Source organism: Salvelinus fontinalis, chromosome 40 (genome assembly GCF_029448725.1).
Source record: "Salvelinus fontinalis isolate EN_2023a chromosome 40, ASM2944872v1, whole genome shotgun sequence".
In the NCBI taxonomy this organism is placed as follows: Eukaryota; Metazoa; Chordata; class Actinopteri; order Salmoniformes; family Salmonidae; genus Salvelinus; species Salvelinus fontinalis.
In genome coordinates, this window is record NC_074704.1 from 5,231,087 (window position 1) to 5,250,399 (window position 19,313).

General features: G+C 40.7%; 1 protein-coding gene and 1 long non-coding RNA gene across 2 annotated transcripts; one reads left to right on the top strand and one right to left on the bottom strand.

Annotated features, from left to right (window-relative positions):
* The first annotated feature begins 6,551 nt into the window (after positions 1-6,551).
* Positions 6,552-10,827, top strand: LOC129839933 (zinc finger protein 239-like). Its single transcript, XM_055907657.1, has 2 exons — positions 6,552-7,019; positions 9,578-10,827. The coding sequence occupies exons 1-2, from the start codon at positions 6,695-6,697 to the stop codon at positions 10,189-10,191; spliced, it is 939 nt and encodes a 312-aa protein (XP_055763632.1). The 5' UTR covers positions 6,552-6,694; the 3' UTR covers positions 10,192-10,827.
* A 4,705-nt stretch (positions 10,828-15,532) lies between these two features.
* Positions 15,533-17,732, bottom strand: LOC129839947 (uncharacterized). The gene is made up of 2 exons (XR_008757118.1): positions 17,162-17,732; positions 15,533-17,060 (listed from the first exon to the last, which is right to left on the bottom strand). It is a non-coding gene; the product is annotated as an uncharacterized LOC129839947 (long non-coding RNA).
* Positions 17,733-19,313: the final 1,581 nt, after the last annotated feature.

A 19,313-nucleotide genomic window follows, 5' to 3' on the forward strand; every position in this document is an offset into this window, starting at 1 on the left:
CTGGTGGTAATAATGACCTGGTGTTTCTAATGACCTGGTGGTTCTAATGACCTGGTGGTTCTAATGACCTGGTGGTAATAATGACCTGGTGGTAATAATGACCTGGTGGTTCTAATGACCTGGTGGTAATAATGACCTGGTGGTTATAATGACCTGGTGGTTATAATGACCTGGTGGTTGGCATAACACAAGCAGAACCCGAGAACAGGATGGCCTCCACCACACAGCCTGATGACACTGCACCAGCCTACCAGTCTGCTCCAACCAGGTCAGAATACCAGTCTCCCAGTCTGCTCCAGCACAGGTCAGAATACCAGTCTCCCAGTCTGCTCCAGCACCGTGTGCTCCAGCCCAGGTCAGCCAACCAGCCTCTCAGTCTGCTCCAGCCCAGGTCAGTCAACCAGCCTCTCAGCCTGCTCCAACACAGTCTGCTCCAGCCCAGGTCAAAATACCAGTCTCCCAGTCTGCTCCAGGACAGGTCAGAATACCAGTCTCCCAGTCTGCTCCAGCACAGTGTGCTCCAGCCCAGGTCAGAATACCAGCCTCCCAGTCTGATCCAGCCCAGGTCAGAACACCAGCCTCCCAGTCTGATCCAGCCCAGGTCAGAAAACCAGCCTCCCAGTCTGCTCCCGCCCAGGTCAGAACACCAGCCTCCCAGTCTGCTCCAGCCCAGGTCAGAAAACCAGCCTCCCAGTCTGCTCCAGCCCAGGTCAGAATACCAGCCTCCCAGTCTGCTCCAACACAGTGTGCTCCAGCCCAGGTCAGAAAACCAGCCTCCCAGTCTGCTCCAGCCCAGGTCAGAATACCAGCCTCCCAGTCTGCTCTAGCCCAGGTCAACTTACCAGCCTCTCAGTCTGCTCCAGCACAGTGTGCTCCAGCCCAGGTCAGAATACCAGCCTCCCAGTCTGCTCCAGCAAAGGTAAGAATACCAGCCTCCCAGTCTGCTCCAACACAGGTCAGAATACCAGCCTCTCAGTCTGCTCCAACACAGTGTGCTCCAGCCCAGGTCAGAATACCAGCCTCCCAGTCTGCTCCAGCACAGTTCAGAATACCAGCCTCTCAGTCTGCTCCAGCCCAGGTCAGAATACCAGCCTCCCAGTCTGCTCCACCCAGATAGTCACCCACAACTGCAATCCTTATTGATTCAAATGGGAAGTTCTTAGAGAGGGAGAGGGAGTGAAAAGGGAGAGAGGCGGAGTGAAAAGGGAGAGAGAGGGAATGAAAAGGGAGAGAGGCGGAGAGGGGGAGTGAAAAGGGAGAGAGGCGGAGAGAGGGAGTGAAAAGGGAGAGAGGCGGAGAGAGGGAGTGAAAAGGGAGAGAGGCGGAGAGAGGGAGTGAAAAGGGAGAGAGGCGGAGAGAGAGGGTGAAAAGGGAGAGAGGCGGAGAGAGGGAGTGAAAAGGGAGAGAGGCGGAGAGAGGGAGTGAAAAGGGAGAGAGGCGGAGAGAGGGAGTGAAAAGGGAGAGAGGCGGAGAGAGGGAGTGAAAAGGGAGAGAGGCGGAGAGAGGGAGTGAAAAGGGAGAGAGGCGGAGAGAGGGAGTGAAAAGGGAGAGAGGCGGAGAGAGGGAGTGAAAAGGGAGAGAGGCGGAGAGAGGGAGTGAAAAGGGAGAGAGGCGGAGAGAGGGAGTGAAAAGGGAGAGAGGCGGAGAGAGGAGTGAAAAAGGGAGAGAGGCGGAGAGAGGGGAGTGAAAAGGGAGAGAGGGGAGTGAAAAGGGAGAGAGGCGGAGAGAGGGGAGTGAAAAGGGAGAGAGGCGGAGAGAGGGAGTGAAAAGGGAGAGAGGCGGAAGAGGGGAGTGAAAAGGGAGAGAGGCGGAGAGAGGGAGTGAAAAGGGAGAGAGGCGGAGAGAGGGCGAGAAAAGGGAGAGAGGCGGAGAGAGGGAGTGAAAAGGGAGAGAGGCGGAGAGAGGGAGTGAAAAGGGAGAGAGCCGGAGAGAGGGAGTGAAAAGGGAGAGAGGGAGTGAAAGGGTTAGGTCTATACTGCTCCTACGAGGTGTAACAATACATCATGTAGATGTATATAATGAACAGACTAGGTCCATACTGCTCCTACATGGTGTAACAATACATCCTATAGATGTATATAATGAACAGACGAGGTCTATACTGCTCCTACTCGAAGTAACAATACATCATGTAGATGTATATAATGAACAGACTAGGTCTATACTGCTCCTACATGGTGTAACAATACATCATGTAGATGTATATAATGAACAGACTAGGTCTATACTGCTCCTATATAATGAACAGACTAGGTCTATACTGCTCCTATATAATGAACAGACTAGGTCTATACTGCTCCTATATAATGAACAGACTAGGTCTATACTGCTCCTACATGGTGTAACAATACATCATGTAGATGTATATAATGAACAGACTAGGTCCATACTGCTCCTACATGGTGTAACAATACATCATGTAGATGTATATAATGAACAGACTAGGTCTATACTGCTCCTACATGGTGTAACAATACATCATGTAGATGTATATAATGAACAGACTAGGTCTATACTGCTCCTACATGGTGTAACAATACATCATGTAGATGTATATAATGAACAGACTAGGTCCATACTGCTCCTACATGGTGTAACAATACATCAAGTAGATGTATATAATGAACAGACTAGGTCTATACTGCTCCTACATGGTGTAACAATACATCATGTAGATGTATATAATGAACAGACTAGGTCTATACTGCTCCTACATTGTGTAACAATACATCATGTAGATGTATATAATGAACAGACTAGGTCTATACTGCTCCTACGAGGTGTAACAATACATCATGTAGATGTATATAATGAACAGACTAGGTCTATACTGCTCTAACATGGTGTAACAATACATCATGTAGATGTAATAGTACACTACCATTCAAAAGTTTGGGGTCACTTTGAAATGTCCTTGTTTTTTAAAGAAAATCAATTTTTTAAATTTGTTTACCTGTTTTTGCTTTGTAATTATGGGGTATTGTGATGTCTTTATGGGGCAATGTGATGTCTTATGGGGTATTGTGATGTCATTATTGGGTATTGTGTGTAGATTGATGAGGGAAAAAATTATTAAATCCATTTTAGAATAAGGCTGTAACATAACAAAATGTGGAAAAAGTGAAGGGGTCTGAATGCTTTCCGAATGCATTGTATATATAGGGGCAGTACTTAGTGACATCACTTCATGAAACAGGAGGTACAAATATTTAACATAGTTTCACAGTATCAACATTCAATGTTTCAAAATATATGACCAAGCTGGAAGTGGAAACACCAGCCCAGCCACAATCCTAGAGGTTCACTGATGATCAACCTCCTCCTTCACACCTGACTCCTGATGATCAACTTCCTCCTTCACATCTGACTCCTGATGATCAACCTCCTCTTTCACATCTGACTCCTGATGATCAACCTCCTCCTTCACAACTGACTCCCGATGATCAACCTCCTCCTTCACATCTGACTCCTGATGATCAACCTCCTCCTTCACATCTGACTCCAGTGATCAACCTCCTCCTTCACATCTGACTCCTGATGATCAATCTCCTCCTTCACATCTGACTCCTGATGATCAACCTCCTCCTTCACATCTGACTCCAGTGATCAACCTCCTCCTTCACATCTGACTCCTGATGATCAACCTCCTCCTTCACATCTGACTCCTGATGATCAACCTCCTCCTTCACAACTGACTCCTGATGATCAACCTCCTCCTTCACATCTGACTCCTGATGATCAACCTCCTCCTTCACATCTGACTCCAGTGATCAACCTCCTCCTTCACATCTGACTCCTGATGATCAATCTCCTCCTTCACATCTGACTCCTGATGATCAACCTCCTCCTTCACATCTGACTCCAGTGATCAACCTCCTCCTTCACATCTGACTCCTGATGATCAACCTCCACCTTCACATCTGACTCCTGATGATCAACCTCCTCCTTCATATCTGACTCCTGATGATCAACCTCCTCCTTCACATCTGACTCCAGTGATCAATCCAGAGCGTTCTTTTTTTGGGGGAATCCTGATGGACGACGTCATCGAATAGGACGCCATCACCACCACCGCCCACAAGCTAATTGTCATTCAGGTTATTAATGGAAAGAACATTAGCAATATGTCCTGTCTGGTAACTTGTCTCGTTCAAAGGATTCACATTGGCAGGTGCACAGGGAGAAACACCATTAAAAAAACTCATTTGATCTTAAACTGCGGAAACACTTTTGGAAGTCTTTAACTGCATCAAAGTCTGTGGCCTGTGATGTTGGGACAAATGATAGTCCCTTAATTATACAAGAGACAAAATTCACAAATTCTACAGCACAACGGCAGAGTCATGTCTTCAGTGTAAAACTAACAATGACTCAATAATCCTTCTGGGAATGTTATGATGTCATAAAGTTATAACCGGAGTTAGAAAGTTGGCTGTCAGAAGTACAGTTATACAATGTTAAATTACTTTTAATCTGTCTGTCTGTATATTTCAAAACATGGCATTTGAGGGTGCAGTGAGATACCCCAGAGTTGGACGATACTTTTCTCATCAATCATCTGAAATATTATACTTAATTAAACCTGGAAATCAACCAATCCTCTGTTGTTAATTCAATAGAAAGGTCAAATGCTTTATTATCTAAAAGTTGAAAGTGAGTTGGCAGAGGAGAGAGGGCTGTGTTCCAGTGGGTCTGGGCAGGTGTGATGTAGTTAATGGAGATGGAGGTGTGTTCTAGTGGGTCTGGACAGGTGTGATGTAGTTAATGGAGATGGAGGTGTGTTCTAGTGGGTCTGGGCAGGTGTGATGTAGTTAATGGAGATGGAGGTGTGTTCTAGTGGATCTGGGCAGGTGTGATGTAGTTAATGGAGATGGAGGTGTGTTCTAGTGGGTCTGGACAGGTGTGATGTAGTTAATTAATGTTTCTATGAGGTTGTTTGTATGTGTAGGATCGTTTATAAAATATAAAATAAAATATTAAAACATTTCCAATGTTCCATTTCCATTTCCAGCATTTCCAATGCAAAATAACACCTCACAGTTCTATTTTTGGAGTTATCACACTAAACCAATCAGAATTTAGAAGAATGCCAAAGTCAGGTGTGAAGTAATATGGACGACCAGCCTATTCCCTATGATGTATACTACAAGAGAAATAACTTAAAATTTATAACTTTAAATTAAACTAATAATTTGCACTCATAACTTGAGTGATTAAAGTAAACCACAGTTCTGTAAATACATAATGCCATCTAACCAAATATCAAAGAATGTTAGCTATATGCAGTTATCTTAGCCAGCCAGCTAACATGAGCTATATGCAGTTATCTTAGCCAGCCAGCTAACATGAGCTATATGCAGTTATCTTAGCAAGCCAGCTAATGTTAGCTATATGCAGTTATCTTAGCCAGCTAACATTAGCTATATGCAGTTATCTTAGCCAGCTAACATTAGCTATATGCAGTTAACTTAGCCAGCCAGCTAACATTAGCTATATGCAGTTATGTTAGCCAGCTAGCTAACATTAGCTATATGCAGTTATCTTAGCCAACTAGATAACGTTAGCTATATGCAGTTATCTTAGCAAGCCAGCTAATGTTAGCTATATGCAGTTATCTTAGCCAGCTAACATTAGCTATATGCAGTTATCTTAGCCAGCTAACATTAGCTATATGCAGTTAACTTAGCCAGCCAGCTAACATTAGCTATATGCAGTTATGTTAGCCAGCTAGCTAACATTAGCTATATGCAGTTATCTTAGCCAGCTAGCTAACATTAGCTATATGCAGTTATCTTAGCCAGCTAGCTAACATTAGCTATATGCAGTTATCTTAGCCAGCCAGCTAACGTTAGCTATATGCAGTTATCTTAGCCAGCCAGCTAACGTTAGCTATATGCAGTTATCTTAGCCAGCCAGCTAACATGAGCTATATGCAGTTATCTTAGCAAGCCAGCTAATGTTAGCTATATGCAGTTATCTTAGCCAGCTAACATTAGCTATATGCAGTTAACTTAGCCAGCCAGCTAACATTAGCTATATGCAGTAATATTAGCCAGGCAGCTAACATTAGCTATATGCAGTTATCTATATGCAGTTAGCCAGCCAGCTAACGTTAGCTATTTGGCCAACTAGCTATTAGCCTAACCAGCGTAGCCAACCAGCACGGTTATGGTCAGCGAGACCAACTACCGGAGAAAAAGTTACAAAACTCCCGTAGTCTAATTCACAGAAAACATGCTGAAAAGTAGTGATGGGGAAACAAAGCTTCCTGAATCATTGTCTCTTTCCAGCCAATTGTGTCAAAAATAGGTTCATTACTCAAGGCTTTGAGAATTTAGAATTTAGAACAGCCACATTTTATAGATGAAGTCACACGTCGTAGCAGCGCAGCCATTATATCATATATTAAACCACTGGCCGTGTTCGAGAGCATCAAATCCATGCTGCGTTGTGGGTAAACGGTGACTGGCTGACTGATTTATAAATAATAATGAGTAGTTATTTAGGATGCAAGGTGATTTGTAAATTAGTCAGTCGGCAGTCAGCAGCCACCTGCACTGTCGGCTGCAATGTCGAACGAGCCCAATACCAAACCAATCAGGTGTTCGACGAAATGATTCTTCAGACGTCATTGATCACGTGCTGCTGATAAAGTGACACTCCTTTGAATTATACCGCTTAGCGACTTCAGTACATGCCTCATAGCTCCAGTCTCAAACTTAACCTCGTTCCTGTTGAAGAAGAGGCGGTCTGCTGGATGGAGAAAGAAGCTCTCGTGAAAGAGGGAGAGGAGGAAGAGGGGGCTGTTATACAAAAACAAGTAGAAGGTGAGGCTGTTACCGTGAAAGAAGTAGAGAAAGACGTTACAGAGGAAGAGGAGGACGACGACGTTTCAGTGAAAGAAGAGGAGGGTGAGATGACTGTCACATCGAAAAATGAAGAGGACGAAACTGGATATCTGGTCCCGGTTTCCCAAACGCATCTTCAGGCATCCGGGTCTAAAGATGAACGTAACACTCGTAAGTACTGTCTTAAAAACAGAGGCACAAACTCTGCTGTTGTTGAACTGATGTTTGTTGTTAAAGGGGAAATGTGCAATTGCTACATCCATATTTTGACTTTAAATTATTTATTTATAGCCATTGATTCTTGAAGAATATAACACATGCCTCATGAGCTTAGTTCAACTGTTTTTACCCCATCAGAACCCCAAATAAGCTTTTTTTACTCCAATGTTTAGAAACAATGTAAGTCAACACTGTATAGCCTCACCATGGTTAAAACTATAATGTTGATATCATGGATGGTCAGTCCTTGTATCCATCGGTCTGTCTATGAATTAGAGAGTAGTTACATTTCTCCAGCCCCATCCATCATCTTATTACCAAAACAGGGGTGGAATTATGGCTTTGTTATTGGTTGAACTGCAGATTGATTGATTGATTGATTGTTGAGTGGCTTTTTAAAAGGGCAACCTAGTTTTTAAACAAACAAAATGGCTGCCCAGAGTCCTGAGCTGTGTTAGAATACTCATACTAACTGCACTATTTGTGATGTTAATTGAGTATATAGTCTGCTTATTGGTCATAGTATGATGTAGTTAGTATGCCAAAAGTTCCCGGATGTCATACTAAATTCGCCAAAATAGGACGTATACACGCAGTACTTTAGGGCCCATAATGCAATTCTTCCGGAAATGGGCGTGGCTTCAACATTTTCAGATTTGAAGAAAATGGGGGAAAATATGCAGCCGAAGTCCAACGAGAGAGCGAATACAAATGAACTGCTTTACAAATCGTCCCAGTCTGTTACCACAGAAGGGGTCTGTTTGTCCCATTTCCAGCAAGGTTACGAGGCGCTTTGTCATTTCCAGAGTCAGTTTATTTTGGTAGTGTCCATATGTAGCTTGTTTTTGGTCACAGAATGGCTGAATAAGTGCAACATTTTACCTGGAGCTAACTGTGCAGAATATAGCACATGTCGAATGACTTTAGCTTCCCTCCAGGCCTGAGGGAACACGCTCTCTAGTAGGCTTAAATTAAAGATACGGAAAATAGGAGTGCCAATATAGTCCGCTATTATCCTCAGTCATTTTCCATCTAGATTGTCAGACCCCGGTGGCTTGTCATTGTTGATAGACAACAATACTTTTTTCACCTCTTCCACACTGACTTTACGGAATTCTAAATTACAATGCTTGTATTTCATAATTTGGTCAGATATACTTGGATGTGTAGTATCAGCCTTTGTTGCTGGTATGTCATGCCTAAGTTTGCTAATCTTGCCAATGAAAAAATCATAAAGTAGTGGGCTTTGATGAATGAGTCATCTGATTCAGTTAATTTTTGCCCAAAATTTTATGTAAGGTTCTCCAAAGCTTTTTACTATCATTCTTTATGTCATTTATCTTTGTTTCATTGTGTCGTTTTTCTTCTTTTTCTTCAGTTTAGTCACATGATTTCTCAATTTGCAGGATGTTTGCCAATCGGTTGTACAGCCAGACTTATTTGCCATTCCTTTTGCCTCATCCCTCTCGACCAAACCATTTTTCAATTCCTCATCAATCCACTGGGATTTAACAGCTTTTAGTCATTTTCTTAATGGGTGCATGCTTATTAGTAACTGGAATAAGCAATTTCATAAATGCGTGCAGCGTCTGGTTGCTCCTCATTACATACCACAGAGCAGCAAATATTCTTTACATCATCAACATAGGAATCACCCGTTTTTATTAAATAATTGAGACACACAAATGACTGGAGGGAACCAGAGATCAAGATAGCCTAACCATAAGAAAAAAACTCTTCCTTAGCATTCTCCTCACGCTGCGGCTGGCCTTCGTAAATTCTGACGTTATGCTCCTGAAGTTTCCAGTAATAGTCTACAACAGCAGTCAGCAACCTTTCACATTCACAATCACATTGGCTGCTCATGGCCTGTCTACATAGTTGATACAATGGTTCAAGTTCTATCACCTAGGTCGGTCCGAAACTTGATATAAAATATTCTGGGCCCTGAGAGTTTCCCGCGCCAGTGAGTTTGGGACAGACACAGCTGTCGGCTATTTGTATAAGGGATAAGAAGTAATCAGGTATTTTATGACATTTCCACTGGATCAGAGCATTACATTTTTCCCTTTCATGTCAAGTGGCTAACAATAACATAGACCTACTGTAGGACCCATAACGTCACCTAACAACAACATAGACCTACTGTAGCACCCATTACTTCACCTAACAATAACATAGACCTACTGTAGGACCCATAACTTCACCTAACAACAACATAGACCTACAGAAAGGTGCCTATATTGGAGACCAAAAGTTGTCTGGCACACTGCTTATGATTTCAACAACTTTAAAACGTATTTCTAGCCTACAATCGTCGATGTTACTAATGGGAAAACAAGACAAATATGACTTGTTGTTCACTTGACTGTCTTAAGACAATTGTCAAATAATGAACATTCATTACAGATGTCATTGTTTGTACAACATCATGGCTACACATCACCTTTTACAGTGGATTTCTGCTGTTGTGGGCCTTAAACCACCTGTCTGACTTATTGTTCACACAGGAAAGAGATGTAACTATCGTGGATCCTCTGGGGAGCCTCAACAACCTCATGATGCTGAAGATGCAGAGAAGAGTCTCTCCACGTCGAAACCCCAGCAGAGACCCACAGGGAAGAAATCTCATTGCTGCTCTGACTGTGGGAAAGGTTTCAAATATTCATCAGACCTTAAAATACACCAGAGAACACACACAGGAGAGAAACCTTATAGCTGTGATCAATGTGGGAAGAGTTTTACTCAGCTAAACAGCCTGATAGTACACCAGCGGACACACACAGGAGAGAAATCTTATAGCTGTGATCAATGTGGGAAGAGATTTTCAACATCTGGCCAGCTGACTTCACACCAGAGAACACACACTGGAGAGAAACCTTATAGCTGTGATCAATGTGGGATGAGTTTTACTCACCTAACCAACCTGATAGTGCACCAGAGAACACACACAGGAGAGAAGCCTTATAGCTGTGATCAATGTGAGAAGAGTTTTCCTACATCTAGCCATCTGACTTCACACCAGAGGAAACACACAGGAGAGAAACCTCATAGCTGTGATCAATGTGACAAGAGATACTCTGATAAAAGATCTCTGATCAAACATCAGAAAATACATACATGAAGAAGTTGTTTCATGATATCAATGAAATAATGTCACAATGTAGAATGTTTTAACATTGTAGTAGGAGTATTTTAATGATGTTCTACCTTATACTTTGCCCTGTTCAATTGATTGCAGTATGATATGTATATTAGCCTCAGGGGGAAATCCAGGCTCTGAATTGAAAGAGTATTATTTAACAAAAAGTGACTAACAAAAAAAGAGCTGTGTTACACTTACTGCGTTGGTGACCCACTTTAATCAAAATGCAGCACTTCAAAATGTAGCCAGCTGTTTTCTACAAGTTGAAAAAGCTGCTTGTTTAAAACAATACATGTAAGATGATAATTGTTGCAGATGTTTGTGTATATACACACATGAAAGCAGTATAATAAATTGATCTATAATCAATTTTATTAACAATCTGACAAAACTCCAGTATTTCTTGACAAGATTCAAGTGCTAATTGTCTTTAGTCCACTACTGAAGAAGCATGACTCAAATCACCTCATATTTCAAACATTCAGCCTGACAAAATATACATCTTTTATTTATTTACAAGGACAATACTATCCCATTTTGGAAACGTTACATGGACAATACTATCCCATTTTGGAAACGTTACATGGACAATACTATCCCATTTTGGAAACGTTACATGGACAATACTATCCCATTTTGGAAACGTTACATGGACAATACTATCCCATTTTGGAAACGTTACATGGACAATACTATCCCATTTTGGAAACGTTACATGGACAATACTATCCCATTTTGGAAACGTTACATGGACAATACTATCCCAGTTTGGAAACGTTACATGGACAATACTGTCCCATTTTGGAAACGTTACATGGACAATACTGTCCCATTTTGGAAACGTTACATGTACAATACTATCCCATTTTGGTAACGTTACATGGACAATACTATCCCATTTTGGAAACGTTACATGGACAATACTATCCCATTTTGGAAACGTTACATGGACAATACTATCCCATTTTGGAAACGTTACATGGACAATACTATCCCATTTTGGAAACGTTACATGGACAATACTATCCCATTTTGGAAACGGTACATGTACAATACTGTCCCATTTTGGAAACGTTACATGGACAATACTGTCCCATTTTGGAAACGTTACATGGACAATACTATCCCATTTTGGAAACGGTACATGTACAATACTGTCCCATTTTGGAAACGTTGCATGTACAATACTGTCCCATTTTGGAAACGTTACATGGACAATACTATCCCATTTTGGAAACGTTACATGGACAATACTATCCCATTTTGGAAACGGTACATGGACAATACTATCCCATTTAGGAAACGTTACATGGACAATACTATCCCAGTTTGGAAACGTTGCATGGACAATACCGTCCCATTTTGGAGACGTTACATGTCCACCCCCTTTTGGAGGGAAATTAATATCTTAGATGGTAGCTGTAGATGGGATTCAAATGCATAATGGTATTAATACAGTGTCTAGACTACCTCTTTTGTATAAAGGCCCTTCAGAATCCAAACACAGTATTGCCACGCAGCAAAATGTTGCGTATAATCTTTCAAGTCAGCCTGATAAAATATTGAACAATTTGTGTACAAAGATATCTTGAAATGTGATATTAGGCCTGTATGGCAGTACTGTTACTGTATGGCAGTACTGTTACTGTATGGCAGTACTGTATTGGCTAGTGCTTTCTCCAATATGTTCTTCTATTTTACTTTCAATTGTATGTCGATGCCATTTATCTTTCAATATTTATTTAATATATATATATATATATATGTTTTAATGCTTGTAAGACTATTCTTTGACACATTTTCTCTTCCTTTGAAATTCTTATAGGACAGAACATGGACACAATGCAATTGGGATCAAGAAGAAGGTACAGATCTGTTGTAGGACAGCTGCATTTGAAGTGTACATTTAACCTACATAGCAGTCAATACAAACTGACATCTATTAGCATACAAATGTGTGCAAATGATCTTTTCAGATCTTCTCAGAAATGAATCAAGTCCATGGAATGGATATAGACAAAAAGATAATTCAAGGACTATCAGAGGTAGAGAGGCAAGGCAGGGGTGAGGACATCATCCTGCTATTTTGACAGTCCCTGAAGGAAATACAGAAGAGGGATTTGCTCTTATTCCTTCCCTTTCTCTAATGTATTTTCATAAAATTAGCAAGTGTAGTAAGATCGTTTCTTTACTTTACTAGGACTCGAGAGCACAGCAGTGATTCTGCTCTTGCCCAACCTCTTCAATGAGGACCCGAGTGGCCTTTATGTCCGTGACAAGGTATGCCTATGCACCAATCATCTGTTTCTTCATAAACATAGGTGTGCATGCTGATATAAAACTACAGCTGAACATTTGTTATGTTCTTTGTTTATTGTATGTGTATTAATCTTTTCTTACTTTTGTTGACACAGATTTCACCGCTCCTCACTCCTTTACTGCACATCGGCGGAAATCCATTTCACCATGAGAGTGAAATCCCGCTGGCCTTTGATGGGGAGAACATCCACGCCCTCGAGGACGTCCCCATGGGACATGGGGCTCTGCTAGGGCTGTATTTTAAAATTTATGTTCTAAAGTTACTGTGTTCTGGGGATAAGAGAAGTTGGGGTGAAGTTACCAGGGCCGGTCATAAAGATGGCAAACTTCCTAACATAACTAAGTGGATACGATATACACACTAAAGCTGAAAAATCTGTATTTAGCATCAAGTCTACAATATTGTTAGTTTACCCATGATTTATTTTTAATGTATGTTGTTTTTATTGTACATCATTATTTTAGATTTTTTAAATGTCATGAAAAGCACTATACAAAGTAAATGTATTATTTATTATGGTCTGACATGTCTGCAGAAATGTTGCAATTTTGTCATGTGTTTTTTTTTTGTAAATTGTTTTGTAAATATTAATTCACATTTGTGGTGTCACTAAATAAACAATTAATTATTTAAATCAATATTGTTATTATTCCCCCCCCCCCCCAAAAAAAATAGAATGGAGGGTGGACAGGGATTTTTTTTTTATTAAAATATGTTTTTGTAATGCAGGGAGGGTGAGAGAGATTAAAGTAGATGTCACACGTCAAGATTTGATGGATGACCCTATGTGAGCCTATGTGACCGCTATGTGAACCTAAGGGGTTGCCTGTCAGGACATTCTGATGGTTAGGTGGGGGTCTTTGGGTAAGGGTCCAGTTGTCAGGTCAACCGGTAATGATTTATGACCCCAGCCTGATTTATGACCCTATGTAATGATTTATGACCCTATGTCCTGTTGTAGCAGGCATGCCCATATTTGGGCTTCCGGTCAGGACATCCTGGCCGGGGTGGGGGTCTTTGGGGTAAGTGTCAAGTTGTCAATGTCGTAAATCAGAAAAAGATCATGATTTATGACCCTATGTAGTGATTGATGCCCCAATGGTTTGTAGAAAGGGGGCATGCCCATATTTGGGCTTCCGGTCAGGACATCCTGATGGTTAGGGGGGGCTTTTTGGGGTAAGTAAGTGACCAGGTGTCATGTCAAACTGTTCCTGGATGTCTAGTGTTGGGGGTTGTTAATGAACATTTCAAAGAGGCTGGCTTTGCAGAAGCCTTATAAAGCCCCAAAACAATGCATGTTTAAGATTGTACAAGATAAACCCCCTGAATATTAAACAAAAATGACACATATGTCAATTTATGGTATGTTATGCTCGGCTTGTCATGAACCCAGTGAACAAAGCATTGAGGAAGTTCTGTGTGAAGCTCCAGAATGTTTTAAAGGATTTTTGGGTACGCGTGAGGGCCATATGTCTTACATATTCCAGCCGGAGGATTCTACGGTAAAGATCTTCAACGCCAGTGGCCCCAAACCCGTTTATCAGGCAAAACCTGGGAGTTTTTCTCCTGCTCTGGGCATGAGAGAATGGCTAAACATCAGGCTGGCTCTTTGTAAAATTGAACAGGTCCTGAGTGGCACAGCTGTGCCAGGCTATGCGTTGGAAGAACAGGTCTTCAGACGCAGTGATCTCAAGGCTCTAAGAATTGCTTCAATGGACTATAACCCGGACAACAAAGTGACAATTTTAGCCTGTGAAGTTTATGATGCGGGTAATGCTACAAAGTCTGTCAATTCTCCAGTAGCATCCAGAGCATGCAAAGATGTCAACTTTTTTATTCCTGTGTTTAGTTTTAAATGGGTGGATTATCCAATTTTCATAACACTTATGAATAAGCTGGACATTCTCTTCAAAAATCGCGAACAGTTAAGGCGCTGGCCTCGGCTTTTCTTGAGACATAGCCAGGACCAAAAGGCCCGACGTAGGATGTACCCCTGGAGTGAAAACTTACCAAGTGTTGATGAGCCTGGCAAGAGATCCCGGCATTTTGATGACCAACTGGACACTGACAATGGGGGGTGGTTGCATCAGATCCCTGGATCTGTAAGAAAGGCTTCGTAAAATACCTTAAGAATGTAACGCTATAAAATGTATGTACTAAATATTTTGAATGAAATAAATGGTTTTAAAAGCAGAATCTCACCACGTTATGAACTCTCGCGTTTGTTCACTCTTAGCGCAGTCTGTCCCTGAGAAAAAAAACTTGCGCAATGTGCGCGCGTATGGGCGTGCGTATGATGTAGTGGCTGTGTGTGTGTGTGTGTGTGTGTTTCAAAAACAGAAAAAGGGGGCTAGGTGTTTGTTAAAAAAATACCCTTGCATCTGCGCTCAAGGCTCTCTATGCATGGGGGGTCGTTTGAAACCAAGGTTTACACTATCTGGCAAAACAGATGCCTACCCCCTCAACAATAATATTGGGTCTTAAGCCTCCTAAACACAAAGTCCTTTCAAAAACTATTTTTTAGGTGGGCTAAAAAGTCATTCAGCCCAGCCCTGTCGAGACCTCCCCACCCCAGCATCTAGATGCTAGCCCCCGGAGATTTTAGAATATCAAAAGATACCTAATGTTTAGACACCACCCAATACCCTATGTTTGAACCAAATACCTTAGGAGTCAAAGATTCCTTTGGGAGGATTTTTAGCGCGAAAAAAAAACGTCAACCCGGTGCTATGTGAAATCATACCGTACTTTCTCTAGTTAGGGGTGGGGGCAAACTCTATTGACAACCGCTACGATGGCTATTCAATGTACAACAGGGGTCTTCTGTAACAAGCAATACGTGTTAAATATGGGCCACAGTCAATCATGACAGCCTCTTTATGAAAGGCCTTTACTTATGACTTAAACAGAATAATTTTATACGCAGCTTATTCATTGATGCTGTGGGATAAATCAGGTGTTTCTAGGTGGGCTTAAACAATCTACAGTGAAACAAAAGTGTACATTTTACACACATGTTTATTGACTTTTAAAAAGACCACAGTAACATGACAGATATAGTGGAGATGCTCCAAAAATCGGCTATTGGATATTCAATGTACAACAGGGGTCTTCTGTAACAAGCAATACGTGTTAAATATGGGCCACAGTCAATCATGACAGCCTCTTTATGAAAGGCCTTTACTTATGACTTAAACAGAATAATTTTATACGCAGCTTATTCATTGATGCTGTGGGATAAATCAGGTGTTTCTAGGGGGGCTTAAACAATCTACAGTGAAACAAAAGTGTACATTTTACACACATGTTTATTGACTTTTAAAAAGACCACAGTAACATGACAGATATAGTGGAGATGCTCCAAAAATCGGCTATTGGATATTCAATGTACAACAGGGGTCTTCTGTAACAAGCAATACGTGTTAAATATGGGCCACAGTCAATCATGACAGCCTCTTTAGGAAAGGCCTTTACTTAGGACTTAAACAGAATATTTTTATACACAGCTTATTCCTTAATGCTGTGGGATAAATCAGGTGTTTCTAGGTGGGCTTAAACAAATCTACAGTGAAACAAAAGTGTACATTTTACACACATGTTTATTGACTTTTAAAAAGACCACAGTAACATGACAGATATAGTGGAGATGCTCCAAAAATCGGCTATTGGATATTCAATGTACAACAGGGGTCTTCTGTAACAAGCAATACGTGTTAAATATGGGCCACAGTCAATCATGACAGCCTCTTTATGAAAGGCCTTTACTTATGACTTAAACAGAATAATTTTATACGCAGCTTATTCATTGATGCTGTGGGATAAATCAGGTGTTTCTAGGTGGGCTTAAACAATCTACAGTGAAACAAAAGTGTACATTTTACACACATGTTTATTGACTTTTAAAAAGACCACAGTAACATGACAGATATAGTGGAGATGCTCCAAAAATCGGCTATTGGATATTCAATGTACAACAGGGGTCTTCTGTAACAAGCAATACGTGTTAAATATGGGCCACAGTCAATCATGACAGCCTCTTTAGGAAAGGCCTTTACTTAGGACTTAAACAGAATATTTTTATACACAGCTTATTCCTTAATGCTGTGGGATAAATCAGGTGTTTCTAGGTGGGCTTAAACAAATCTACAGTGAAACAAAAGTGTACATTTTACACACAGGTTTATTAACTTTTAAAAAGACCACAGGAACATGACCGATATAGTGGAGATGCATGCTACACAAATCTGCTAGTGGATATTCAATGTACAACAATAGTCTTAGGTAACATGCAATACGTGTTAAATATGGGCCACAGTCAATCATGACAGCCTCTTTATGAAAGGCCTTTACTTATGACTTAAACAGATTCATTTTCTACCCATCTTATTCATTAAAGCTGGGTGCATACCCCAGGATTTACATGACGGACGGATTATCTACCCATGGAGGGAAAACTTACGGAGCTTTGAGGGAGTGTGCAAGCGTCTTAGCGATCGGATAATGGTCAGGGGCTAACCAGGACCTATATCTGTAAGAAAGGCATAGTAAAATACATTAATTATGAACGGCTATAAATTGTATGTACTAAATATTTTGAATTAAATAAATGGTTTTAAAATTGTATCTCACCTTCTAACGATAGGAATAAGTCCTTAACTTCTATCACCAAGCATGCCCCCGGAGAAAAAAACTTGCAGAAAAAGCCATGTGCGCGCGCGTGTGTGTGTGCGTGCGTGTGCTGGAGTGTATGCGTATGTGTGTGTTTCAAAACAAAGAAAACGGGGCGGGGTGTGTGTTCAGAAATGGCCAGGCGTCTGCGCTCAAGGCTCTCTCTCTCTCTCTCTTTACAATATACGTCAAAACAGAGGCCGACCCCCAAACAAAAAAGTGTGTCTTTGTCTTACGGCCACTTACGAATCATTAACAACATGTCAAAACATAATTTATGTTTTAGGGTCTAAAACAGATGCTGTAGGGTTTTAAAAAGTCAATCAGCCCAGCGATGTCGAGACCTCCCCACCCCAGCATCTAGATGCCAGCCCCCCGGAGATTTTAGAATATCAAAAGGTACCTAATGTTTAGCCACACCAATCCCTTTGTTTGAACCAAATAACTTAGGAGTTAAATATAGCTGGGGTCTAGTCCTAAAAAAAAAAAAAAACGTCACCCCCCCCAGGCTATGTAAACTCATTCCGTACTATCACGACTTTTGAGCCAAGGCCGCAAACTTCTCAACGAGTCTAGTGAAACAGATAGTTTCCTACTGTTAGCCTCGTTTTAGCGCAGTTACACACATGCAGGACAGCAGAATTGTTATCGGACTGACCCGTTAAAAAGATAATCTGGGAAACCCTCCTAATGGACCTTTCTATAGGTTAGTTCGTGAAATAAATATATATATATATATATATAAATATATATATATGCTGTATATTAGATTTAGGATGCGGGGACTTGTTTGAACATTGTGAATGTTATAGTAATATTAAACAGGAGTTATAGGGGTTTTAACCGATGACAACAATGATTATTTTATTTAAGTCAAATGTACATATTCATGTAATTTAAAACGTTCGCAGGATATGCAACATTAAGCCATCTGCATCCCGGGGATAAAGGATATGGATCCGCCTTCATTAGAAAGGAATTCCGAAGAGCAACGGATGGACACAGACTTTTACGAGATATCTATATGTAAACTGTATATATTTTTTATGCTAAAATGTACACCCGAAATCGAAAATCATACAACCCTGGAGGACATGATCGAAACGGAATTTTAATTTTATTTTAATTTAGCCTGTTGTATGTCTCCAGCCCCTTGGAGGCTTTGTGCATCTACATAGAAAAAGTACCAAATTCAACCATTGGGTGGATGGGAACTAAAATAATGGCATGGCATGTAGTCATGTTAAGATTTTCATTGTTTTCTTGTCAGAGTTTTATGCTTTTGCATATGTCTGTGCATTATAGGATGTCTTGATAGGTTTGAGGATCAAATCACGCCTATTGGTATTCGTGATCATTTATTGTTCCAGAAAAAAAAGACCCACAACTGTTCTGGGTTAAGTCCCTAGCTGTTTGCAGGGCTTGGTAGTGTATTAGCCTGGTATGAGTTACGATAAATAATCCAATTTAAGTAAAGTATAAAATAAACTGTATTATCCTAAATTGAGAAATGAATTTTTAAAAATCACATCAACAGCATAATCTTTCAAAATGTACCTGTTTTCCATATATAATGCCATGTATACTGATTGTATTACAACTTTTTGTGTTTTGTCTTAGTGATTGTTCTTTAGTAAATAGGAAACTCTACAGTGTGTTAGTCCGAGAAACATTATTTGTGATATTGTAACAAATGTTTTTAACGTTGGTAATTGTCTCAAATATATATCTTTGCATGTTTGAATTAAAGCTCCTTTAAAATGTTTTCATCACGGCCTGGTAAACACATTCTTGTAAGTTGTCTACGCTGACATTTCTGGGTATGTCTCGCATGTAACATACTAATACTAAAGATTCTAATCATTTTTATATTACTTTTTATAATAATACAAATCTGTCAACCAAATATATTTCTGAAAACCCCTTTTTGCATCTTCAATAGTTGTCACATTGTGTTTTACAGATACCCTGTCTATAAAAATCTAAGACCTATCAACACTCAGGAGTCAATGTCCTATCTTTTGTCTTTTTCATAGCCTGACAGAGAGAGAGAGAGTAATATTACACACTTAAATAATAGCTCATCATTCACACACATACAGCCCTGTCTTCA